General features: G+C 37.7%; 1 protein-coding gene across 1 annotated transcript in view; it reads left to right on the top strand.

The window, feature by feature from the left end:
* CFAP47 (cilia and flagella associated protein 47) overlaps positions 1-27337 on the top strand; it is a 469227-nt gene that overhangs the window by 419956 nt on the left and 21934 nt on the right. Inside the window, 3 exon segments of the mRNA XM_036304204.1 lie at positions 12166-12325; positions 17459-17553; positions 19106-19258. Coding sequence (XP_036160097.1) covers positions 12166-12325; positions 17459-17553; positions 19106-19258 — 408 coding nt within the window.

Below are 27337 nucleotides of genomic sequence, written 5' to 3'. Positions count from 1 at the left end.
TCCCTTATGGATCTGAGGAGTTGTAATCTGGATGGTCCCACTCTGACCACTGGGTACACTGGCTCTTGGATCTGTAAGGAGGTGCTAATTTAGTCTCTGCCTGAGGCTACTCAGCAGGAGCCCAGCTGTGAAGCAATGCAAGCTGCTGTGGGGCTTTGGGCCTTCTTTTGGAAGTTCTGGGTTTCTCTGATCCTGCTGCAGTTTGTTAGGTAATTTTCATATTGCAAAGGGCCAGGCCTTTCATATGCAAAAGCCTCTGCCCACACCTTGGGTGGGTCGGGGTCTCAGGGGATCAACAGGGCAGAGCAAACAGCTATGGCTGCTCCTCAGTCCTGCCCTAAGAGGCCCCGCTTCTCAGTGTCCCGGTAATTGCTGCAAGCACCTCTGAGAGAAAGCTTCCCTTGAGTTCCGACCGATGCCAGACAGTCCAGTTTCTCCCCATAAGAGTCTGGGTTCCCAGAGACTCGCCTGGAACCGGAGTTCAGAGCAGTCAGGAGCTTGAGACTTCCTCCTGGCTGAAAAAGACAACCACATCCCCAGTTGCTAGCCCCTTCCACATGAGCAGCATCCTCATCTGCCAGCCCTTTCCACATGCGCCGCCTCCTCAGTTGCAAGCCCTTTCCACAGGCGCCGCGACCTCAGTTGCCAGCCCTTTCTGCGTGCGCCTCCGTACCTCTGCACTTTACTTCCGTACCTCCTCTGAGTCTCAGTGTGCTTTTCTCTTTCCTTCTAGTTGTAGAATTTCCACTCAGCCAGCCTTCCTGTGGTTCTGGATGATGTCCGTTCTGTCTTTTAGTTGTATTTTTGAAGTGGTTGTGCAAGGCAGCAATTTCCGGTGTTTACCTATACTGCCATCTTGGTTTCTCTGAGAGTTTTACTTGCTCCTTTCCAATTTGGATGCCTTTTATTTTTTCTTCTTATCTTATTTCTATGGCTAGGACTTCCAGTACTATGTTGAACAAGATTGGTGAAAGTGGACATCTCTGTCTTCTTCCTATTCTTAGGCAAAAATGGTTTTAATTTTTGCCTATTGAGTATGATGTTGGTTATAAGTTTGTCATATATGGCCTTTATTATGTTGAGGTATGATCCCTCTCTTCCCCCTTTGCTGAGTTTTTATCAAAAAATGGTGTTCAATTTTGTACAAGGCGTTTTCTTCATCAATTGATACGATAATGTGATTTTTGTTTTGCAATCTGTTTATGTGATGTATCACATTTATTGATTTGCAAATATTGTACCAACCTTGCTTCCCCAGAATAAATCCCACTTGGACATGGTGTATGACCTTTTTAATGTATTGCTGGATCTTATTTGCTAATATTTTGTTCAGGATTTTAGCATCTATGTTCATCATGGATATGAGACTGTAATTTTCTTTCTTTGTGATGTCTTTATCTGGTTTGTGAATTAGGGTAATGCTGGCCTCATAGAAATAGCTTGGAACTGTTCCTTCCTCTTGAATTTTTTTGGAATAGTTTGAGGAGGATAGGTGTTAGTTCTTCTTTGAATGTTTGGTAAAACTCCCCTGTGAAGCCATCCAGACTAGTGCTTGTGTTTGCTAGAAGTTCTTTTTGTTTGTTTTTTTTTGTTTTTTTTATATTACTGCTTCAATTTCATCAGTAGTTATCAGCCTATTCAAGTTTTCTGATTCTTCCTGATTGAGTTTTAAAGATTGTATTTTTCTAGGAATATGCCCATTTTTTCTAGGTTGTCCAGTTCATTGGAATAAAGTCATTCATGGTATCTTTTTGTAGATCCTTTGTATTTTTGTGGGGTCAGTTGTTATTTCACCTCTTTTGTTTCTGATTTTGTTTATTTGAGTCCTCTATGTTTACTTTTGGATGAGTGTGGCTAGAGGTTCATCAATCTTGTTTATCTTTTCAAAGAATCAGCTCTTGGTTTTATTGATCTTTTGCATTGTTTTTTAAGTCTCTATGTTATTTATTTCTGTTTTTATCTTTATTATTTCATTCCTTCAACTTACTCTGGGCTTTTTCTTGTTGTTCTCTTTTTAGTTATTTAAGTTGTAGGGTTAGATAACTTTTTAAAAGTTTTTCTTGTTTTTTGAGGTAAGCCTATAGTGCTATGAACTTCTCTCTCAGGTTTATTTGCTTTTTTGTGTGTTCATTTTCATTTGTTTACAGGCTATTTTTTATTTCTTCTTTGATCTCTTAACCATTCATTTTTTAATAGCATGTTATTTCGCATTCATGTGTTTGAATGTTTTTTAGTGTTTTATTGTAGTTGATTTCTAATTTCATGCCATTATAACCTGCTTAATATGATTTAACTCTTCTTGAACTTGTAGAGACTTAGTTTGCAAATTGGTGCCGCCACTGTGGACAACAGTATGGAGGGTCCTCAAAAAATTAAAAATGGAACTGTCATTTGACTCAGTGATCTTACTTCCATGAATATATACTAAGACACATAAACACTCATCAGAAAGTATATATGCACTCCTATTATCATAGCAGCACAATTTACAATAGCTAAGATCAGGAAACAGCCCAAGTGCCCATCAGTAGAAGAATGGATAATGTCTGTGATTTAATAAAGAAGTTGTCCAAAGTAGACGCTATTAATCCTTTGCAGTCGTATTAAATTTGGACATGGGTGTCGTACTGGTCGGAATTAATTTCCACTGAAAGAGCAGTGATACATAACATGCAAGATTATGAAGGATAAACAAGATTTATTAATTCTTTTTTGGAACTACGTCACTACTAGTAGAATCACTACAAACGTTATCACTTTCTACATCAGAGTCAGTATTCAAGGTGCCAAAATAAAACTCTTTATCGTTACTTTCAGATTCGCAGTACACTTCTTTCGGTAACTTTCTTTTTGCCATTTTGGCGTATTATTTTGAAATATCTTAACAAGCGAGAATGCCTAATTACAGTTAAACGTAATTTGTAAAGCTTTATTTGAAATTCTGCAAAGTATCTCTGAAGCTTGTCGATTTCTTCACTCTCAAAAGGCGACTGACTCGCCACGGTGTTTTGCATGGCGAGTGTGGAATGACCGCGTTTGTTTATATTGAGTTTCGATATCTCTGATTTGTCAGGGCAATGTTTTGGTTCGTGACAAGGTCGCTTAGACACTTAAGAGCTTTCAGAGAAATTATGAACTGATACATGAATGGAGTTAAGATTCGTACGGTTCCTTGCTGTGGTGGCTGAGAGCAGACATACGACCGGAACGGTAAAAAAGCTTTGGTGGCTGAGAGTAGACAGACGACCGCAAAGGGTTAAAGGATCTAGTATAGAAAAAGCAAACACTAAGTGAAAGGTCACACTTAGTTTTACATATTATTGGGGACCATATACAAATTCATGCTTCTTAGAAAAAAATGTCCGGTTTGGGACATATAATGTTTTTAAGTTTACCATAGCTAAGATTTGGAAATAGTCTAAGTGCCCATCAGTAGATGAGTAGATTAAAAAACTGTGGCACATCTACACAATGGAATACTATGGTGTGGTAAAAAGAAGGAATTCTTACCATTTGCAACAGCATGGATGTAACTGGAGAGTATTATGCTAAGCGAAATAAGCCAGTCAGAGAAAGACAAGTATCACATGATCTCACTCATATGTGGAATCTAATGAACACAATAAACTGATGAACAAAATAGATCCAGAGACATAGAAGCATGGAATAGACTGATGAATCTCAGAGGGAATCCTGGTGTGGGGGGGATGGGTGGGGAGAGATTAACCAACAAACTTATGTGCATAATTCATAGACATAGACAATAATATGGTGAAGGCCTAGGCTGGGAGGGGCAAGTAATGGATAGAGGGGTCAATGGGGAAAAAAAGGGGGCCATATGTAATACTTTCAGCAATAAAGAGTTTTTTTTTTAATCACAGACATTAGCTAGCTCTGTAAAAGATAGACAGGGTAAATAAGCAACAGTTTCTACTCCTTTCAAAGGAAATTCAATCCTTGGGATGCTTTTCTTGCTATTTGGTAGATACCCACATTCATTCAATGAGGTACAAGCAAGAAGAGAAGAATTCCTCATCCCTAGCTTTTCCATGATCATAGCAGCCAAATGGCAATCACAGTCAAGTTTCTCTATACAACTGTGTTTTGAGAGCTTGAATTTAGATTTTCTGTCAGCAAATTCAATGTCATCCCATGCCTCCACCTCTGAGATAACATGAAAGAAAAGATAATTTCTTATATAGTTTGCTAGGGCTGCAATAACAAAATACCAGACTGGGTGGCTTAAACAAATTTATATTTTCAAAATGCTGGAGACTAGAAGTCTAAGATAAGGAGATTGGCAGGTTTGGTTTCTTTTGAGATGTCTCTTCTTGGTTTGTGGATGGCTACTATCTCACTATGTCCTCACATGGTCTTTCTTTTGTGTGAGCACATCCCTAGTGAATGTCTACATGCAATTTTCTTATTCTTATAAGGACACCAGTCAAATTGGATTAGGGCCTCACCCTAACAGTCTTACTTTAACTTAGCCACCTCTTTTAAAGGCCCTATCTCCAAATATAGCTGCAATCTAAAATATTGGTGATTAGGGCTTCAAGATATGACTTGGGTGGGAGGGACATAATAAAGCCTCATAATATCTCCAAATAATCAATAAATGGACTCTTCTCCAAACCACCACATTAGTGATTCTGTTCCTTTTTAGTCATAATTTAAAGATTATTTTTCCCCAAAATCAGTTATTGAAATATAAATTTTCAAGTAGAAAGTGCATAGATTTCATTTGTGTAAATGGTTAATGCAGTGGTTCTCAACCTTCTGGCCCTTTAAAAACAGTTCCTCATGTTGTGACCCAACCATAAAATTATTTTCATTGCTATTTCATAACTGTAATGTTGCTACTATTATGAATCGTAATGTAAATATCTGATATGCAGGATGGTCTTAGGCGAGCCCTGTGAAAGGGTCGTTCGACTACCAAAGGGGTCACGACCCACAGGTTGAGAACCATTGGGTTAATGAAAAGCCGTGGTTTTGATGCCTTGATGATTTAAAAAAAAAATGTATTCTTATTTAAAATAAAGCACTATAACAAAAATAATAACATGACTTAGGCTGCTGGTATGTTTTTTAGTATCTCTTTGATTGCCCAACATGGGCCATTTCTAATGCCATGCTAAATATTAAAAATTACGCTGTGGGGAATAGTACTATAATATCAGTAAAGCAATTAAAAATGAATCTTCCTGGGTAGAATACTTTCCTTACTAAAATGAGGCTTATATTCACTTTATTCTCTTGAGGAGATTTTGTTCTAAGAAGGCAGGAAACTTCATAGCCATTAAAGCATTGTAAAATTTCTGTATACCAAATAGGAGATCAATGCATAAATATTTCCAATTCTTTTAATCAAAGCAGCAATCAAAATAGAAGTTTTAAAATACAGTGAATTAAATTTGAATGCTAAGTCTAACTAGGCAATAGCAGATTTCAAAAGCAAAACTAATAATACAATGAATTCACTATTTAATATTTATTGATACCAAAAATGAATTATTATCAGGCTCTCAAAAATTCTGTAAAGTATACCTCTCATAAAATGCATACATCTCTCTATATATAAGCACAAGCGACAATTATGACAGAAGGCCAGAACGACCTGTTGCTATGACGTGCACTGAACACGCAGGTAGGCAAGTGGTTAGGAGCAAGCAGGCAGGCAGACAAGCGTTTAGGAGCAAGCAGGCAGGCAGGTGAGTGGTTAGGAGCGAGCAGGCAGTCAGGCGAGCAGTTAGGGGCAAGTGGTCCCTAAACTAGTAGTCAGACATCCCCTAGGGGTCCCAGATTGCGAGAGGTTGCAGGCCAGGCTGAGGGACCCCCCCCCCCCACCATGCACAAATTTTGTGCACTGGGCCTCTAGGATGTAAAATAAAATTTGCATATTTCTCCCCAGATATTTATTAAGGTTTTGAATCTCAAGAATGATAACTATAACATAAAAAAAGCTAATATATCTGTAGTTTATGTAGGTACTGTATGTAAATGTAGTAAAACAGATCGCATTTAGCTCAGAAATTGAGTTTAGAATATGTTGTATTAGATTGTTTAATCTAATGAATTGCCCAGTCAAAAGATAGTGCTTTTTCCAGCTTCCTGCTAAACACATATAAAGGTGCTGGAAAAATTCTCTAGTAACACTGAAAACTAAGACAGGAGAAAACGTATCCTAAGAACTGAGAAGCAGCCCTGACTGGTTTGGCTCAGTGGATAGAGCATCGGCCTGCGGACTGAAGGGTCCCAGGTTCGATTCCGGTCAAGGGCATGTACCTTGGTTGCAGGCACATCCTCAGTAGGAGGTGTGCAGGAGGCAGCTGATCGATGGTTCTCTCTCATCGATGTTTCTAACTCTCTCTCCCTCTCTGTAAAAAATCAATAAAAATATATTTTAAAAAAAAAGAACTGAGAAGCACCTTAAATAATGCTCAAGTGAGAAAAATAAAATAAAGCAATTCTTGCTCTTGGGTAGATCATGAATGGGGAAAAAATGTCAGTTATCACTAAAGTGTAAATGTAGGGTGATTCCATTAGAAGTACTATTTGCCACCTCATTCACTTCCTGGAGCTAACAGTTCATTCCAAATTTAGAAGAATTATTTTTTAAAATATGAGCTGGAGGAGAAAGCACTTAGTCCTACTAGACACTAAAGCACCTATAATTTAAAAATATGATATTTGCATATCAAAAGAAAGAAAAACCAAAGAAATCTAGGGAATCCAGAAAAAGACAAAAATGCATATGGGAATTCCATGAAGATAGCATTTCAAATCAGTTAACTTTCACAAATAGTGGTTTTTGGATAATTAATCCCATATAGAAAATTGATAACATTGAATACATTCTTCATTCCATGTATATGGATAAATTTAATATAGCTTGAATATTTAATTATAAAAATGAAAGCACATAGGTATTAGAATAAAACATGGGTGGATTCCTTATAAAATAGAAGTGAGAGACATTCCAAAATGTTGGCGGAGTAAGTGGAAGCTACACCAACACTCTCCCACAACCAATCTGGAATTACAACTAAAATACAGACAAGCCATCTTGAATAATCAACTGAAGACTAGCTGGAGAGGCTCCTGATGACCAAAGATGGAAAGTGGAGACCCCATAGAGACTGGTAGGAAGTGTGGAGGTATAAGAGGGCTGGCCAGGCTCCCACAAACAGCAGCTGAAGTTATGGAGGGATATCTCAGCTATAAGGGGTTCCCACTGAGAACTCATGGATCTAAACTCCAAGCTGGCTGCCCAGCTGAGAGTACCAAGACTGAGAAAGATGCCAACATAACATCTTACTGTGAAAATCAGCAGAGTTGCTGGCCTGCCAGGGAGAGATGGCTGCAAATGCAGGCAACCTCTTAAAGAGCCAACACACAAAAATTCCTATGCAGCCACTCACCTTGGGGTCCAACAGAAGGTGGGAAGAGTGGACTAGAGCTGTGTGAGCATAATACAGGGATGGGGGCTCTGGGGTTAGAGCTCAGAAGGCAGCCACCTCAGTCCCCTGTGATGAGTCATTCCCTCATGCTGCAGAGGACATCTTATCTTTCTCCTGCAGAACTTTACCATCCAGGCAGCTTTTGCCTGGGGCAGGGAGGGTGGGGGAGATTGCCCCACTCTGTTGGGAAACCTCTCACACCACCCTGTGGTTGATAGCATGAGGCAAATCGACTGAATGACATTCAGACTGCAGGAAAAGGCATATCTCTGAAGGCTTTGAGTCTTTGCCTGATTTCCTTCTGGGACCGGGGCTAGGAAAAGCAGACCCTGGTGCATATCCTGGTCTTTCCAAAGGCACTCAGCCCCAGCAGAGGGAGCCGCAAGCTGTGGATTGCTGATAGCTCCAGACAGGGTACTCAGGGCCAGTCACAAACAGCATCTGTCATTGACCTGCACTAGAGGTTGGTAGTCATAGCAGATCTACATAATACATAGATACAAACCCAAACACGCACCAAAAATAGGGAGACAAAAAAAAACAACCCCCAAATGAAAGAAAAAGGGAATTCTCCAAAAGAAGAGCTAAATGTAATGGACATAAGAAATTTATCAGATACAGAGTTAGAATAATGATGTCAATGATGCTCAACAGCATGAGAAAAGATATAGTAACTATGAAAAAAGACCAGTGAGAAATGAAGAATGACATAGCACTAATAAAGAACACATTGGACGGAATACATAGCAGAGTAGGGGAAGCTGAAGATCAGATCAGTGAATTAGAAGACAGGGTAGAAAAAAATCACAGAACCAAAAAGAAAATAAAAAATAAAAATAAAAAAAAACAGGAGGATAGCTTAAGGGAGCTGTGGGACAACATGAAAAGTAACAATATTTGCATCATAGGAGTAACTGAAGGTGAAGAAAAATGAGCAAGAGATAGAGAACCTGTTTGAAGAAATAATGACAGAAAACTTCCCTAACCTGGTGAAGGAAAAAGTCACACAAGTTCAGGAGATACAGAGATTCCCAAGCAAGAAGAACCCAAACAGGCCCATGCTCAGATACATCATAATTAAAATGCCAAAAATTAAAGACAAAGAGAGAATCTTAAAGGCAGCAAGAGAAAAGCAACTTGTTATCTACAAAGGAGCTCCCATAAGGCTGTCAGATTATTTTTCATCAGAAACTCTATAGGCCAGAATGGAATGGCATAAAGTATTCCAGGTAATGAAAAGCAAGGATCTTAAACCAAGATTATTATATCTAGCAAGGCTATCATTCAAGATAGATAGTGAAATAAAGAACTTCCCAGAAAAAGAAAGGCTAAAGGAGTTTATCACCACTAAACCAGCACTGCAAGAAATGATAAAGGGACTGTTGTAATGAGAAGAAAGAAAGAGAGAGAAAGAAACATAGGCATAAAGAATTAAAATGAAAATGATTAATGAAGTATCACCTCACACCTGTCAGAAAGGCTACCATCAACAAATCAACAAATGACAAGTGCTTGTGAGGATACAGGAAAAGGGAACTCTAGTACCCTAGTGCAGCCATTATGGAAAACAGTATGAAGTTTCCTCAAAAAATTAAATATGGAACTGCCATTTGACCCACTGATCCCACTTCTGGGAATATATCCTTAGAAACCCGAAACAACAATCAGAAAAAATGTATGCACTCGTATGTTCATAGCAGCACAGTTTACAATAGCTAATATCTGGAAACAACCTAAGTGCCCATCAGCAAATAAGTGAATAAAAAAGCTGTGGTACATTTATACCATGTAATACTATGCAACTGTATAAAAGAAGGTTATCTTACCCTTTGAGACAGCATTGAGGGATCTGGAGAGTATTATGCTAAGTGAAATAAGCCAGTCAGAGAAAGACAAGTATCACATGATCTCACTCATATGTGGAATCTAATGAACACAATAAACTGGTGAACAAAATAGATCCAGAGACATAGAAGCATGGAATAGATCATCAAATCTCAGAGGGAAGGCGGGGGTGGGTGAGTGGGTGTGAAGAGATCAACCAAGGAACTTGTACTAGTATGTATATATGCATAACCCATTGACACAGACAGTAGTGTGGTGTGGGGGGCAGTGGTGGGCTAGAAGGGATCAATGGGGGAAAGGGGGGGACATATGTAATACCTTCAACAATGAAGATTTAATAAAAAATGTTAGAAGTGAGGACAGATTTCCTGTCCCTACTCAAAGTGTTACAAGGGGCAGTGGGAAAATCATAGGAAGTCAAACTCAGTGGTTAGACACAAAATGAATTTGATATATTCTCAAAGTTTTTTTCATTGTTAAATTTTAGTGATTTCTTATAAGTTAGTAACAGCACAGTGATTGTTACTATTCAAGCAAATAACAAGAGTTAAATTTATCATGAATTCATTAGTGAATAGTTCTTTCTAGTCTGGTAAATAGGCTACTAGATTGTTACGTGAGCTTATATATCATAGCACGGTCTTTTAATACTTTCATTTGAAGTATTATAAGAAATTATGGTATTAACAATGAATTTCCCTTTTGTGTGTTTGTCTTGACTCCTTACACCATCCAAATGTATAGGTTTATTTTTAGTCATAATATAATCTAATTTTAATGATAATATAGTTTGTAATGATAAATGATCATTTCTAAACTTGATTTCCTTGGGGATACATAATGGTTTAGTTGATGCAGCTCTTGCTGTTTTTATGCTATTCCAGCTCTTGCTGTTTTAATTAATTTGAATCAATGATTCACTAAAAATATAGAGCTCATAAAGCCAAAGTTGAAAATAGCACATTGTTTAGATAGCTTAGCAAACAATACAATCTTTCATCGGGACTTTGTGCAAGTTAACCAAATTGTTTCAATTCCTCCATTTCTAAAAGGAGTGACATAATAGTACTTAATTTATGTGTTTTTCTGGGAAGAAAATGAGATATTGTGTGAAAAATATTTAGTACAGAACGTGGCATATAGTTAGTATTCAATAAATACTAACTTGTAATCATATTAATTAATTAATTAATTAATTATTAAATATAATACTAAACCTTAGAAAGTTTTCATTTTAAAATTTGAAAATTTATAAGAATTTTGAGTTGGGCTGTTTTGCCAAGTGGAATTTTCTTTTTTTCTTAATAGTTTAGTACAGTCTTCTCATTTGAGACAAAATGACTGTGAATATCATTGATCTTATAACAAAGAATTTTTTTTAAAAAACAAAATATAGTCAATATCCTCTGTTTTCTTATAAAGAAATAGTATTACTCTTCACAATAAAGGAAGATACCTATCAGTTGGAAATCCTCACTGTTACAAATGGCCAGAAGCTCGCTGCTCTTCCAATCTCTTAATACTTGTGCAACAGGTAGGGGTTGGTTTCAAAGTATAGTCCCATGACCATCTGCCTTTGTATCCTATGAGCTGCTACTTAAACATGAAGCTTTCTGGGCCACATCCCAGACTGCATAAATCAGAATTTCTAAACGTGGGGCTCAGCAAGCTGCATGTCTAACAAGTTTCACAGGTGGTTCTTATGCAAAGTAAAGCTAGAAAATTTCTAATTCACTGGAACACAAGAAAATGCTGTCAGGTTTTTTTGTTTTGTTTTGTTTTATGTTTTTGTCTTCTGGTCTGAATAACCTGGAAGAGTTACCCCTTTTTTCATAAATAAATGTTGGCTTCACTCATGGCATCAGTTAAATAAGTGAACAATTTCCTGGTAGCAATTTGGGGGCTTCAAGGAGAATCTTGGACTATTACAATCTAGGAAAAAAATACAGAATGAGCCGAAACCAGTTTGGCTCAGTGGATAGAGCGTCGGCCTGCGGACTGAAGGGTCCCGGGTTCGATTCTGGTCAAGGGCATGTACCTGGGTTGTGGGCACTTCCCCAGTGGGGGATGTGCAGGAGGCAGCTGATCGATGTTTCTCTCTCATCGATGTTTCTAACTCTCTATCTCTCTCTCTTCCTCTCTGTAAAAAATCAATAAAATATATTTTAAAAAAAATACAGAATGAATTAAAGGGTCATCACATTTAACATTTCTTCAGCTCTCCAGCCCAGTGGTCTGCAAACTCATTAGTCTACAGAGCCAAATATCAACAGTACAACGATTGAAATTTCTTTTGAGAGCCAAATTTTTTAAACTTAAACTATATAGGTAGGTACATTGTTATTAACTTAATTAGGGTACTCCTAAGGCTTCGGAAGAGCCACACTCAAGGGGCCAAAGAGCCGCATGTGGCTCGCGAGCTGCAATTTGCCGACCACGGCTCTAGCCCCTTCAGGAGAGAACCTTATTGACTGATTTTATAGAGAGAGAGAGAGAGAGAGGAAGGGGGCAAGAGAGAGAAATAGAGATAGAGAGACATTGATTTGTTGTTACACTTATTTGTGCATTCTTTGGTTGCTTCGTGTATTTGCCTGACCAAGGATCAAACTGCAACCTTGATGTATCAGGTCGATGCTAGGGCCTAAGATATATATTTTTTATTGGGTTGATGACAGTTGAGAAAAAATAGTGAAGCCAGTAAAGTGAGCTTATAATTTTGTATAATGTGTTTTTTTTTATTCGAAAGAGATCTTGAAAAATTATCAGGAAATGAATTAGATTACTTTTACTTTCTGCTCTTAAAATTATATTCTTAAAATTTTTACCACATTAAAACTTCTTTTGTGTTTTTTTACAGGAATTGAATTGCCTCCTAGAGGGACTGTTCCAATCACAGTGTGTTTTATTCCCAAAGTTATGAAATTAAGGAAGACAATGGCCGTTGTTCAAATGAGGAGGGCAGATGGAACAAATTGGCCTATTGACAATTTTGATGAATTGAGTCCAGAGTTGAAAAGGTAACGTTTAAATAAGTATATTGATTTTGTTTTGTCTGGCACTGATACAATCAACTTCTTTTATATGTGATGCAACATAAAGTTCATGCTTTTTATTCTCTGATGTGTTGAAATTTATATGTTCAGAGGAGGAAAATGTATTTGTTAAATGGGTATACTATGTATCACTGCTGATATAAAGTTCAAAGTGATGAACAACTCAATCTTTTTTTTTTCTTTTTTTTTCTTTTTTTTTATTGCTTAAAGTATTACAAAGGGTGTTACATATGTGTCCATTTTTTCCCCCGCCCTAGACAATCCCCTAGCCTCCCCTATCCCCCAGTGTCTTATGTCCATTGGTTATGCTTATATTCATGCATACAAGTCCTTTGGTTGATCTCTTACCCCCCTACCTCATGCCCCCAAACCCTCCCCGGCCTTCCCCCTGCAGTTTGACAATCTGTTTGAGGCAGCGCTGCCTCTGTATCTATTATTGTTCAAAAGTTTATAATGGTCTCTATTATCCATGAATGAGTGAGATCATGTGGTATTTTTCCTTCATTGACTGGCTTATTTCACTTAGCATAATGCTCTCCAGTTCCATTCATGACGTTGCAAATGGTAAGAGTTCCTTCTTTTTTACAGCAGCATAGTATTCCATCGTGTAGATGTACCACAGTTTTCTAATCCATTCATCTACTGATGGGCACTTAGGCTGTTTCCAGATCTTAGCTATGGTGAATTGTGCTGCTATGAACATAGGTGTGCATATATCCTTTCTGATTGGTGTTTCTGGTTTCTTGGGATATATTCCTAGAAGTGGGATCACAGGGTGAAATGGGAGTTCCATTTTAGTTTTTTGAAGAAACTCCATACTGTCTTCCATAGTGGCTACACTAGTCTGCATTCCCACCAGCAGTGCACAAGTGTTCCTTTTTCTCCACATCCTCTCCAGCACTTGTCGTTTGTTGATTTGTTGATGATAGCCAGTCTGACAGGTGTGAGATGGTACCTCATTGTTGTTTTGATTTGCATCTCTCGGATGATTAGTGACTTTGAGCATGTTTTCATATGTCTCTTGGCTTTCTGAATGTCCTCTTTTGAAAGGTGTCTATTTAGGTCCTTTGCCCATTTTTTGATTGGATTGTTTATCTTCCTTTTGTTAAGTTGTATGAGTTCCCTATAAATGTTGGAGATTAGGCCCTTATCAGATATGACATTGGCAAATATGTTTTCCCACACAGTGGGTTTTCTCATTGTTTTGTTGATGGTTTCTTTTGCTATGCAGAAGCTTTTTATTTTGATGTAGTCCCATTTGTTCATTTTCTCTTTAGTTTCAAGTGCCCTAGGAGCTGTATCAGTGAAGAAATTGCTTCGGCATATGTCTGAGATTTTGTTGCCTTTGGATTCTTCTAGAAGTTTTATGGTTTCCTGTCGTACATTTAAGTCCTTTATCCATTTTGAGTTTATTTTTGTGTATGGTGTAAGTTGGTGGTCTAGTTTCATTTTCTTGCATATATCTGTCCAATTTTCCCAACACCATTTATTGAAGAGACTATCTTGGCTCCATTGTATGTTCTTGCCTCCTTTGTCAAATATTAATTGAGCATATTGGTTCGGGCCGTACTGTTGGTACTTTCAATGGTGTTTTTTATTGCAGCTATATCACTCTTCATTTCTTCTTGGGTCTTACTTAAGTTGTTGATATTTTCATCTGTTTCTTCTAGCTTCTTCCGTAGGTTATTGATTTTTTCATCTGTTTCTTCTTGCTTCTTGCATAGGTAGTTGACTTTTTCATCTGTTTCTTCTTGCTTCCTGCAGAAGTTGTTGATTTTTTCCTCCATCCGGTTTATGCACTCTAGGACCCTTATTCTGAATTCTTTTTCTGTCATGTTGCATGCCTCTGTATTATTTAGCTGCTTTTCTGGAGAGTCCTCCTTCTCTTTCCTTTGGGGGTTTCTTTGTCTACCCATGTTTGATCTCACTGACATATCTAGACGTTGAGTCGTTCAGTGGCTCCTCCCTGGGTGGCAGTGACTCCTTGGTCTGTAGTTGCTCTTCGGACGGTTGCGGTAGCAGCTGCTCTTCAGTTGGCAGCAGCTCCTCTGGTGGGTGCTGTTCACATCTGTGGTGGCTCTTCTGGCTGGTGGGGGGAGGTTTCACGTACAGCTGCTGTTCCTCAGCAGAGGGTGTGGTGCTCAGGAGGCTCCTGTTGCTTGGATCTGCTGCGTTGATTTAAAGGCACAAAATACAACACAACAAGGCACCATGTACCAGGCACTAAACACAAATATATTCACGATATTAATAACCCCAAATAAAGGTGACCACCCGAATTAAGAGAATTAGGGGATAAGGAAGAAGGAAGAGAAAAAGATAAAAGAGAAAAAGAAAAGAAAAGTAGGGACCAAAAAAAGGAGTGCAAAAATGAAATTGGGAAAAAGGAGGGGGGAAGATAAAAGCGAGAAAAGAAAAAAAAAGAGCGAAAAGAGAGAATGAAGTGGAAGAGGGGAAGAGGCTTTTTATATGAGGAGAATACTCCTATAGAACCGCCACTAATCCCAACAGATTCCAGCAACAGCTCCCTGGAGATGAATGCAAACTAGAAACAACCAATAATATAACGATGAAAATAGAATGGAGAACACTAATCCCAAAATAAAATAAAGAGAAAATAAAATGGCACTTTAAAAAATGGTAAAATGGTAGCAGTAATAATACTGGTTAAAAATAAGAAGGTAGTAATTAAAAGGGTAAAATCAGGTGATGGAAAAAGAAGAAAAAAAATGGTTTCTTAGTTAAAAGGTGAAAAAAAAAATTTGCAGTAGTGAAGGTCCTTCGGTTCTTCTATTCTTCAGTCTGGCTCACCTTAGTCCTGCCAGGTATTCAGGAGAGTGTTGAGTTTCCCTGCGATACACTGTTCCTCTGTGTTGTAAACCACAGTCCTTATTTTAAAGCAGGCCGTATTTGTTTCCCAGACTGCCTTATTTTGTGTTTAGCAAAGAGTCAGTTTGTGGCTCAGCCTCTGGGTGGCAGTGTTCTTGGGTTGGCCTCTGAGGCTATATGGCTTCTCGCACTTAAAACTGATTTGGGGAGGTCAACTATCCAGAGCTGATTCCTTAATAGTTACCGGCTCTGTGTTGTTGCTGGGATTGAAAATCCCTCTATAGGCCAGACCCTGTTAACTCCCAGGGACTGATCAGGTTATTTTAATCCTTGATCTCCTACAGGGTGGAATCTGGGTGTGGCTGTGCTCCTTGCCTGGGGGCTGGGGGGAGGAGTCTCACTCTCTGGAGAGAATGGCTGCCCCAGTCCTGGGCTCAGGGGTGTCTCAGCACTCAATTCGCTGCCACCTCTCCCGGCCCCCCTTCTCTCCTCAGTCTCTCCCTAGATTCTACTCCTCCGCACCCTCTCCCTCTCTTCAGCACAGGTGAGTGTCTGTATCCAAAATGTCCCATGAACAGGATTCAGTGAAAACAAATAAACAAATGCCGGCCGCTGAAACGGGGAAGGCTTGGTTTCTGTAAGCTCTTCTCTTACCGGCACTGCATGGTCTGGTCAGCTCTTCAGGCTGCCCCCTTTAGGCTCAGTCCTCCGTGATCACAGAACCCAGCTCTCAAATCCCCCCCGCTGCGCCAGGAATCCCTCGGATCTCCTTTCCCCAGTCAGGGGCTGTGCCTGTCCCAAGGGACGCAGCTGTCTGCCACGCGGTCTCCCTCCCACCCTCTGGGCTCAGAGGTCTGGCAAACTTTCCTGCCCAAATCCCTGGGTTTTTTTTACCTTTCCAGGGGAGTTCTGCCCTTCCCGGCTGCAAACCATCTCACCAGCTGAGCAATTTCGCCAATTCGGGGTGGGTGTTATTAGTTTCAGCTGCTCACTCCATTTGCTCCGGGACAGGACCTGGGACACCTCTGCCTATATCGCCGCCATCTTCCGTCTCGACAACAACTCAAGTTTAACAGACTGAGAGACATGCAAAGGCAGCCTTTTAAACTGAGAAAATAGTTACTGCCAAGACAATAAGTAACCTGTATTTGGGAGAACAACCTAAACCAACTTGTCTGGGCAAAGTATAAGACTTGTGATGCTGGTATTCATCTACTGATGGCACAGTGCCAGATGGATATGTCATCCTGATGCCCCTCTCCCATGACTAGGGTATCCTGTTTCATTGCCAGAATGCAGGAGACTTGTCTCCATGTTTTCTTGCTGAAATTTAAGCCAACTCCAATAATGATAGAAAATGTAAATGCTTTCTCTGCTGTTATAGTACAATTAAATAATTGTCTAGAAGTCTTAATTAAAAAGAAATTCTTATTTTGCCCTACATGTACATATTTTATCTCCACATTTGAAAGAAAGGTTTCCTTTGGGTACATTCTGCCATGCTTTTTCATCACTCCTGCTGTCGAGACTGTCTACATGATTTGTGGGTCCTCATGAAAATGAGGGGGCTTTTCTTCAAAAAGTATTAATAATTTTAAGACAGGTACAGTAGTGTATTAAACAAGTATGGAGCAATGCTAAGTGTGTGGTTTTTGTGCTAATGCACAGGTCACGCTCCTACAAAGCTGGTCCTGCCTGCCATGACTTACGTTTAATTTTTAACAGGAAAATCCTGTTTCCATCAATGATCAGACTCATTCTAGTATCGCTATCCTCCTGGTAGTGTATAAATGTACTTAAAATATTTTGAGAAATGTCCTCTTTCTTTTAACTGGTATCTCCCAAAAGGAAAGTATTCCTTTCTGAAGTTCTGTACTTAATGGCATTTTTGTATGTGTGCTTTGCTTGTCCAATTTAGAATATAACCCATGGGAATTGTACTACCTGTGATTAATCACACTCTAGTCACATCAAAAAATATCAATACCAAGCTTTAAGTGTAGGGAGAAATGTTCTTTAATTTTAACGTACATCTCATAATGGTTGTATTCTATTTTTACTTGTGATAATTTCCCAGGGTTTGCCTTAAAATGTTTATAAAATCATTTACCAAAAATGTCTTGTATTTCATATTTATTGTCTCTCTGCCAAAGTTTATATTCACAAGCTTTGCTCAAATACCGTTAAGTTAATAGAGAACATGCTCTTTTATGCTAATATTTAAAGTGTTTATGGTTTTTGTTCACTCTTAATTTAATTTCTATTTAGAATGATGGTAGTAGACAGTGGAGAAATCCAAGCAATACGATGGATATACCCTATTCTTGGACTCCCACAAGCAAAACATGATGAATTCCCTCCAGGTAGGTATATTTTAGTGTCAGAGAACACCAGGATTTGGAGGTAGTTTAGAGGCCTTCTCATCCCATCTTTTCTTTGTACAAGTAAGAAGGTTGAGGTCCAGAGACAGTAAGTTGTGAAGTAGCCAGCCCTATTGGTGGGAGTGCTAGGACTGAATCTTGTCCTCTAACGAGTCCAATGTTATTGCCACAAAACGATGCCATTTCCTGTTGCTCTTCCTATTGGTAAAACCTAGAAATCAGCTAAGATGAAAATAACATTAACTTCAGGCCCTTTATCTCAAATTCTGTGAGGTGTTCAAAGCCCTGAACTAGATCTATTAGAATCTGTGGAAACCCTAATCAGAGTACCCCGGATGTTCAAGGCCAATTGGAGTGTGGGGGCTCTGTCCAGAGTACACCAGATGCTCAAGAACGATTTGTCATACGAAGGTGCATAAGCAAGGACACAGTGATATTACTGTACCAGTACACACTGACAGGCATGCCTTTCTGTAGCCCAAGTATTGATGTCACTATTTGGGAAGAAGCCTCTTTTGTCTAAGTTGGTATAAAGATGTGTTGTTGACCAGCCAGTGTGCCACTGCTTGGTATGGCTCCTGTGTTTGCTACTGTATTTAATATAAGAAAATATTGGAATTTCATATATATATATATTTAATCCTCACCTAAGGATATGCTTTTATTGATTTTTAGAGAAAGAGGAAGAGGGAGGGAGAGAGAGAGAGAGAGCAATGTGAGAGAGAAACATCAATCATTTGCCTCTTGTACGTGCCTCAACCAGAGATTGAATACGCAACCTGGTGTGTGCAGATAGAATCTGCAACCTTTTTGGTGTATGAGACAATGCTCCAACCAACTGAGCCACCTGGCCAGGGCAAAATATATAAAGATTTTTATGCTGTACATTAATATATAGTCACATTTTAATATTTATTGTAATGTATTACAATTTTATATTTAACTGTTAATGGTGTACTCTGTAAATTTCAAGTGAAAAAATATTTTAAGTATTTAAAGGAATTTTAAGGTACATGTAAATAAATAATATAGTAGGAAATATTTTTAAACTCATTACAAAATAAAGGTTATGAAAGTTACTTTTTTAATTATTTGAAGGTATTTTCTATAGTATAGTTATATAAGTTGAGTTTGGTATTTACCACAATGAACATAGAGATAGCTGAAATATTCACATGTTCCTGACCACCAGGTGAATTATTGATATAAGTAGATCTGTTTCTGAATAAGATTTCTATATCCTAGTACAATCTTCTATTACCTAATTTATACCTTTCAGATTTATCTTTTGTTATATTTTTGCATATTATTTAATATTCATATTTTATTACAAAATGTAAATGTATATAGATATTGTGGAAGGGTGTGTGTGTGTGTGTGTGTGTGTGTGTGTGAATTCAAGTGCAATGTCAAGTCAAAGTATGCCAAAGAACTTTTAGTTTTCATGACATAATTTAATAATTTATTTTCTTGTAACTCAAGAATGATCATATAACCTAATAACCAAATTAACTGGAATATTTCTTTCTTGTAGCTGTCATAAAATGTCAGTCCAGGAAACGGATAGAAAAGAATTTGAAAGTCACAGTTACTGGTGATTTTATTGGAGATCATCCTATCTTAAATGTATCAGATTTTGTAGTGGTTCCAAAAAAACGTTCATATGCATCTTATGAAGATATCGATGGTAAGAGAACCATAGTCATGGGTATAAAACATGATGATAAATAAAACCGTTTCCTTAAATTGCAGGTTGCTGATTCCTCAGTTATGTGAAAATCCATGCCAATTTATTTTTAATTTACAATATATCATTAAAATACTGCTCAACGAGTGTTCAGTAATATTTGTTTTCTTCACAGTAGCTATCTCCAAAATGATGATAATTATGGTTATTAATGGCTTTATAAGAATAGAGTGTTAAAGTTTTATTACAGGATTTATCTTCATAGTAACCCTATGAAGCTGGTAATATGACTATGTTTTATTTTACAAGTAATTTGTACAGGGTCATACAACCTAGCAGTGGAAGGCATGGTACATGAATACAGTCTTGACTATTTTTTAAAACATTAGTTTAAATTTTAAATAACTTTAGATTTAAAACCTAGATGTGAAATAATAAGTTCTGAACTATTCATACTGTGATCAGGCCTAACCTAATTGCTTTTCCTTTTAAAGTCTTGTAGGAATAATAATTAAAAAAAAATTACAAAGGCAAGGCTTTCAAAGAGGTTCCCTAACATAAAGTATAGTGTCTGGTGCACAGTGGTCAATTTCAGTTCCTACCCTGTTTGATCCCGTGGCTCTTTCTTTTCAGTAGTAGTATTTACCCATTGCTTTCTAAATAAGATATTACCTTAAACTTATAAAATTACCAATGTTCATCCATTTTGAACCATAGAAATGTCTGTTTCATATGAAATCACTGATATTTGATTTTTTATGTACAAAAGTGTCTTTTCATGTGATGCAATCTATATAAAATAATCCAGAATTAGCCTTCACCATTAGTCCCCTACTATCTATCATTCCAACCTTTTGTTTCCCTTGGTTGTTAACCTGTTACTCAACCAAGTGGGATCACTTGCTACTTCTGTACAGTTACCATCTACTTTCCCAGCATGGTGAATGTCTATGATATAGTCGGCCCTGCCCATCTGCCAACTTTCACTCCTTTCTTGTAGAAACTACGTCCACTAGCCATATAATTCTTATAATATCTCAATCATATAGTCTTCCCCTGCTCAGAGTAGACATCTAATGGAGGTTGGGCTTGTGAGTCTTCCCTCTCCTCCACATCTTTTGTAGTCAGAACACAGAAAGTCTGTTTCTCTTCATTTGCTGAAGCTGTAATAAATAAGTGAGTATTATTTTCTCTGCATGCCTGTTTTGCTCCTCTCTTTGCAGGTCTACTTTCTCTGCCTACTCATCAAATTATACACATGACTCAGTCATGATAAATTGGTTCTTTCTTTTATTTAAGGACACCCTCGGGAACTTCCAAAAGGTCATTCCAACTGGGATTCTGTTATTTACAAACAAGCATTCAAAGAGTAAATATAGAAGAGGATCTAGAAATAATAAATATTTCTTAAGTGAATTACAAAAATGTTAGAATAATCTCCCACATGCAATCTCACCGTAAGATTTGGAAGGCAGCCCTGGCCAGTTTGGTCAGTGGATAGAGCATTGGCCTGCAGACTGGAGGGTCCACGTTTGATTCTGGTCAAGGTTTCAGGCTCGATCCCTGGCCAGGGTGTGTTCAGGAGGCAACCAATTGATGTTTCTCTCTCTCTCTGTTTCTCCCTCCCTTCCACTTTCTCTAAAAAAATCAATGGAAAAATATCCTTGGGTGAGGATTAACAACAACAACAAAAAATATTTGGAAGGCAATATTTTAAAAACTGGAGGTGGAATTCTGAAATGAGTATATATGTTATTGTACCCAGTGTACTTCATAAGATCTTTGGAATTATAAAAAAATTAATTCACATTAATGTTCTTTATGTTTACTGACTAGTTATTGATTGTGTGAATTGTGTGAGATGAGATAGTAATACTATTATTAGGTTGCATAATAAGATATTTCATTATGTTAATTTATTCGTTATTTATTTTTTTCCCTTTGAATTTAATTTTCTAATTGCAAAAATGCCAACTTTATCACTGGTAATTTAAATTTATTTTTAAAAGGAAATAAATTTAAATGAGAAGGGAATTTTCTATTGCAAGCCTATTCAATTACTCCTTATTTTATTTTTTTTTATTTTTTTTATTTATTTTTTTAATATATTTTATTGATTTTTTACAGAGAGGAAGGGAGAGAGATAGAGAGTTAGAAACATCGATGAGAGAGAAACATCGATCAGCTGCCTCCTGCACATCTCCTACTGGGGATATGCCCGCAACCCAGGTACATGCCCTTGACCGGAATCGAACCTGGGACCTTTCAGTCCGCAGGCCGACGCTCTATCCACTGAGCCAAACCGGTTTTGGCGATTACTCCTTATTTTAAAGAACTATCTTTTAATAATGAAATCAGACTGATGCAAACCATTTTTATTTATCTTAAAAACATTATAAGTTGGATAAAGATTCTGCTTTAGAGACTCATGTAGCATTAGAGGAATGTAGGGAATAGAATCTTTAAATAAATGATACCCTGTCAGCTTTCTTTTCTTCAACCAATAACCAATAACCAATACTGAAAGAGAATTCTCATTATTTATTCAGATCAGGGATAAAAATATTAGTGTAGATTAATCTGAGTTTAAATGTGCAACTCAACTGCCAATTTCCAGTGATAAATAATTGTTTTATTGAAATAGACCATCATTTTAATAAGCAGACAACTTATAGTAACCATACCCCAGTGAATATCCAGTCCCTTTCTGAAGTGAAATCATTGTTTTGTGTATCACCTGTTATGCTTAAGTGAGTATTAACAGTTTAGTATTCAAACCTTTATTTCTGTTTTAAATCTATCCTGTAGAAGATAAAACGTTGATGCTTTATGACATTAAGTATAAAAGAAGGTAAAGAAATCCTTGTATATAGGAACTATTTTAATAACATCTCACTAAATTGCTTAAGTTGCACTCTTCTCAGGTTGAAAACTAAAGAAATTATAATTCTGATAATAGAAATTGATTAAATCTTATTACCTGGAAAAATCTACTTCCTTCAAGATAAACAAGGTCTATAAGGAAGCTTCAAAGAACATCATTTTGGGAGGTTTGAAATGCATATTATATGAGGAAAAGAGTCTCCCAAATAGCTCTTCAAAATACACCTTTTGGTATGGCTCATAATTTCACTGTTTCAGTACTTTTCATGATGAAAAATAACAATATGGGAAATAACTATTTGGAAAGTTTGCAGGCTTCTCTCTTCCTCTCTTTCTCTCTTCATCATTTCCTCTACACTAGCTTTTTCTCTGCTCAAAACCAACAAACTCAAGAAGCTCATCTGTTTATTTGCTACAGACATTTTAATGTGTAAATGTTTATGTTCTGAAACTTGTTTTGCTATCCAGAAGCAGAGTTTTTTTTCAATCTTCTCTCAACTTTAATGTCTTTTTTTTTCTGTATTCATGGGACCTGAATATTTGATAAATCAGCTGACCTCTCTCTTGTCCTGGTTCCTTAAAACCATCTGGTAATAACTTGACTCCTTTCCCTGTCTTTATTCCAAAGTTGTAACCAACTTGCCTGACTCTGTATATCTCCCTACTTGCCTTTCCATTCTTACCTATATTTTTATGAAGGGAAAAGTCTGACCAAGAAGTTTGAAAACTCTTTTAGTTTTTAGTATATGCAAAGGCAAGCCAGCTGTTTTTCCCTGTGTGTATAATTCAATTATAGCCTACTCAACAAATAATGTCCATCAGAGTCTTGTTCATGCCATTTTGTACTTCCTAATGCCTCTTAAATCACTTGTAGTGGAAATTAAAGCACTTCACTCTGCTGCTTGGATTATAATGGAGTTTTCAGTGTGATCATTGAATGCATCCTATATTCCCTCATCCGAGTTTACTGGGAAGTAGATGTAGAATTATGGCAGATAGAGATCAAAAGGTTGCCTTTATTATAAAGGTGAACTGGAAAGTGACTTGGTACTATGCACTCATTTGGGCTTATTAATACCTTCCACCAAAATTGAGTGCGTTCACCCTGAGCTGCCCAACTGTAAACTCTCTTTAGGAACAAACAACCTACTCCTGAAGGAGGAGGAGAAAGTGTGCATCTTGGATTCAAGACATTGGGAAAGGAAGAGAAAGGTCTGCTCACCTCATGTTCCATTCCTTCACCCTAATTCACTGATCAGATATGTTGCTTTTCCTCTGATGGCAAGTCATAAGGGAGGAAGCAAATTGATGCAGGTTTTTTTGTCCCTCCTAAATTTTTCCTTCTTGTGAGTGAATAAGCCTCTCTATGTAAACATGGTAAGTAGGAGATAAGAATCCCCCACTCCCTTTCCATCCTTCTTTTACCTTAATTGTCTTTCCCAGAGATTCCAATAAGACTATAAAGCCTCATGAATTGAAAATGCCAGGACTTCTCTGCTCTCCATCCCCACTCCTCGCACACACCATTGAGTTAACCAGGATTGATCATTTTCATATCTCTTCATTCAACAACAATCCAGTGAGCATATTTGCTGCCAGATAGTATGCTGAGCCCCAGGGATGCCAAAATGAACAAGACACAGACTTGGAATTCAAAGAATATCTATCCAACATATTGGATTTATGTGCCTATATTATTGGTAATGCTCTACTGGGATATTATTGGACTTGGATTTTTAGACTGTATTTTGCAGTGCCACTTCATAACATTGCAGATTATTCTCTCTGAGCAGAAGTTCCCTTTTAATTGTATTTCTTCCTAAGTGGCTTTTGGTCTATGCATTCTTTGTCTCTCTGGGGAGTAATTTAGTGACTTTCTCTGTGGGACTTTTTCTGTGAGAGTGGTTTTACCACTTAATGGCACATTAAATTCATGCCTCTTCCTTTTATTTCCCAGGTGTTCTGCATCTTGCAGCTATTTTTCTTTACTTAATCTGCTGTCTTTTTTTGTATGTGATCTGCTGATTTTTGTGTTACACTGGCCAGTCATCATACTGTATGTCTTTTGCATGTCATCCATAAACAGTATGGGGTTTGGTCTGTAATCACAAACGGGTCCTGAGAAACCTGGCATTGGTCCTCCATAACCCCCACATTAGCCCCTAGACTTGATCCTTTGCTCTGCTTTTCTTTATTTTACTTTCTCTTCTCAACTCCGTTAAGGCTTCTGTCCTAACTACTCTTAGAGCAAGGTGGCCATCACTTTTGTGAACCCAAGGATCACTTTTACCTTATATACTAGAGATAGACTGGTGGACATGCCGATTGTGGACCAGGTCAATTCACAGTTCTCTGACCTCTCTTCCATGACCCACATGCAGCAAACTCCTTGATTTGGAATTTTAGTTCCTTTCATGAATGTGGAGAGTATACATATAATGGATGTTTATGCTTCTCTCCTATATGCCAGTCCTAACTTTAAGATATTTTTCGCATGTACCTAAAAAATAAACTGTGTTATAACTTTCCTCTAGTAACCTACTGGTTAAGAAAATATAGTTAACCATATTGTCTATAATACATATTGTCTATAAAACATGAAAAACTTTCTCTTTTAGCAAAATAAACCAGAACTTGAAACTCATGCTCGTATAGATTGGGATACTATCTTAATATTGTTTAAACTTTAAAAAAAAATCTTTATTTTTTAATCTTTTTTATTCTCTAAAGTTTCACATATGTCTCCTTTTTCCCCATGTAACCCTCTCCCCTCCCTCCCCCCCAGCCATTCCCACCACGGGCAAGCCCCAGTGTCTGTGTCCATTGGTTATGCTAATATACATGCATACAAGTCCTTTGGTTGCTCTCTAACCACCCATCCCCTGCCATTTGTCTCTGGATCTATTCTTGTTCATCAAATTATGTTGATCATTATATCCCACATATGAGTGAGATCATATGATATTTATCTTTCTCCGGCTGGATTATTACGCTTAGCATAATGCTCTCCAGTTCCATCTGTGCTGTTGCAAATGCTAAAAGTTTCTTCTTTTATATAGCGGCATACTATTCCATTGTGTACATGTATCACACAGTTCTTTAATCCACTCATCTGCTGATAGGCACTTAGGCTGTTACCAAATCTTAGCTATGGTAAATTGTGCTGCTATGAATATAGGGGTGCATATATCCTTTCTGATTGTTATTTCTGGATTCCTGGGATATAGTCCTAGAAGTGGGATCACTGGGTCAAATGGGAGTTCCATTTTTAACTTTTTTTAAAATTTTATTTTATTGCTTAAAGTATTACAAAGAGTAGTATATGTTTCCTTTTTTAGACCATTGACCTTCCCCTGGCCTCCCCTACACCCCAGTATCTTGCGCCCATTGGTTATGCTTATATGCATGCATACACATTCTTTGGTTGATCTCTTTCCTCCCCCCGCCCCAACCCTCCCCAGCCTTCCCACTATAGTTTGTCAGTCAGTTTGATGCTGCTCTGCCTCTGTATCTATTTTTGTTCATCAGTTTATAATGGTCTTTATTATCCATAAATGAGTGAGATCATGTGGTATTTTTCTTTCATTGACTGGCTTATGTCACTTAGCATAATGCTCTCCAGTTCCATCCATGCTGTTGCAAATGGTAAGAATTCCTTCTTTTTTACAGCCGTGTAGTATTCCATTGTGTAGATGTACCACAGTTTTCTAATCCATTCATCTGCTGATGGGCATTAGGCTGTTTCCAAATCTTAGCTATTGTAAATTGTGCTGCTATGAACATAGGGGTCCATATATCCTTTCTGATTGGTATTTCTGGTTTCTTGGAATATAGTCCTAGAAGTGGGATCACTGAGCCAAATGGGAGTTCCATTTTTAAATTTTTGAGGAAACTCTATACTGTCTTCCATAGTGGCTGCACCAGTCTGCATTCCCACCAGCAGTGCATGAGTGCTCCTTTTTCTACACATCCTCTCCAGCACTTGTTTGCTGATTTGTTGATGATAGCCATTCTGACAGGTGTGAGATGGTACCTCATTGTTGTTTTGATTTTAATGTCCTGGATGATTAGTGACTTTGAGCATGTTTTCATATCTCTGTTGGCTTTCTGAATGTCCTGTTTTGAAAAGTGTCTATTTAGGTCCTTTGCCCATTTTTTTTAATTTTTAATTTATTTATTTATATTTTGGTTTTTCTTCTTTTTTTGATTAATTAAATCTTTATTGTTCAGTTTATTACAGTTGTTCCTCTTTTTTCCCCCCATAACTCCCCTCCACCCAGTTCCCACCCCACCCTCCTCCCTCACTCCCCATCCACTGTCCTCATCCATAGGTGCACGATTTTTGTCCAGTCTCTTCCCGCATCCCCCTCACCCCTTCCCCCCCCCCAAGAATAGTCAGTCCATTCCCTTTATATGCCTCTGATTCTATTATAACCACTAGTTCACTCCGTTCATCAGATTATTCACTTGATTTTCAGATTCGCTTGTTGATAGATGTGTATTTGTTGTTCATAATTTGTATCTTTACCTTTTTCTTCCTCTTCCTCTTCTTAAAGGATACCTTTCAGCATTTAATATAATACTGGTTTGGTGGTGATGAACTCCTTTAGCTTTTTCTTATCTGTGATGCTCTTTATCTGACCTTCAATTCTGAATGATAGCTTTGCTGGATAAAGTAATCTTGGTTGTAGGTTCTTGGCATTCATCACTTTGAATATTTCTTGTCACTCCCTTCTGGCCTGCAAAGTTTCTGTTGAGAAATCAGCTGACAGTCGTATGGGTACTCCCTTGTAGGTAACTGATTTTCTTTCTCTTGCTGCTTTTAAGATTCTCTCTTTGTCTTTTGCTCTTGGCATTTTAATTATGATGTGTCTTGGTGTGGTCCTCTTTGGATTCCTTTTGTTTGGGGTTCTATGCACTTCCTGGACTTGTAGGTCTATTTCTTTTACCAGGTAGGGGAAGTTTTCTGTCATTATTTCTTCAAATAGGTTTTCAATATCTTGCTCTCTCTCTTCTTCTGGCACCCCTGTAGTTCGGATGTTGGTACGCTTGAAGTAGGCTCCTTACACTATCTTCGTATTTTTGGATTCTTTTTTCATTTTGCTTTTCCAGTTGGGTGTTTTTTGTTTCTTCATATTTCAAATCATTGACTTCATTCTTGCGATCCTCTAGTCTGCTGTTGGGATTCTGTATAAT

Source organism: Myotis myotis, unplaced genomic scaffold, assembly GCF_014108235.1.
Source record: "Myotis myotis isolate mMyoMyo1 unplaced genomic scaffold, mMyoMyo1.p scaffold_m19_p_4, whole genome shotgun sequence".
Lineage (NCBI taxonomy): Eukaryota > Metazoa > Chordata > Mammalia > Chiroptera > Vespertilionidae > Myotis > Myotis myotis.
This window is presented reverse-complemented; position numbering and strand designations above follow the sequence as displayed.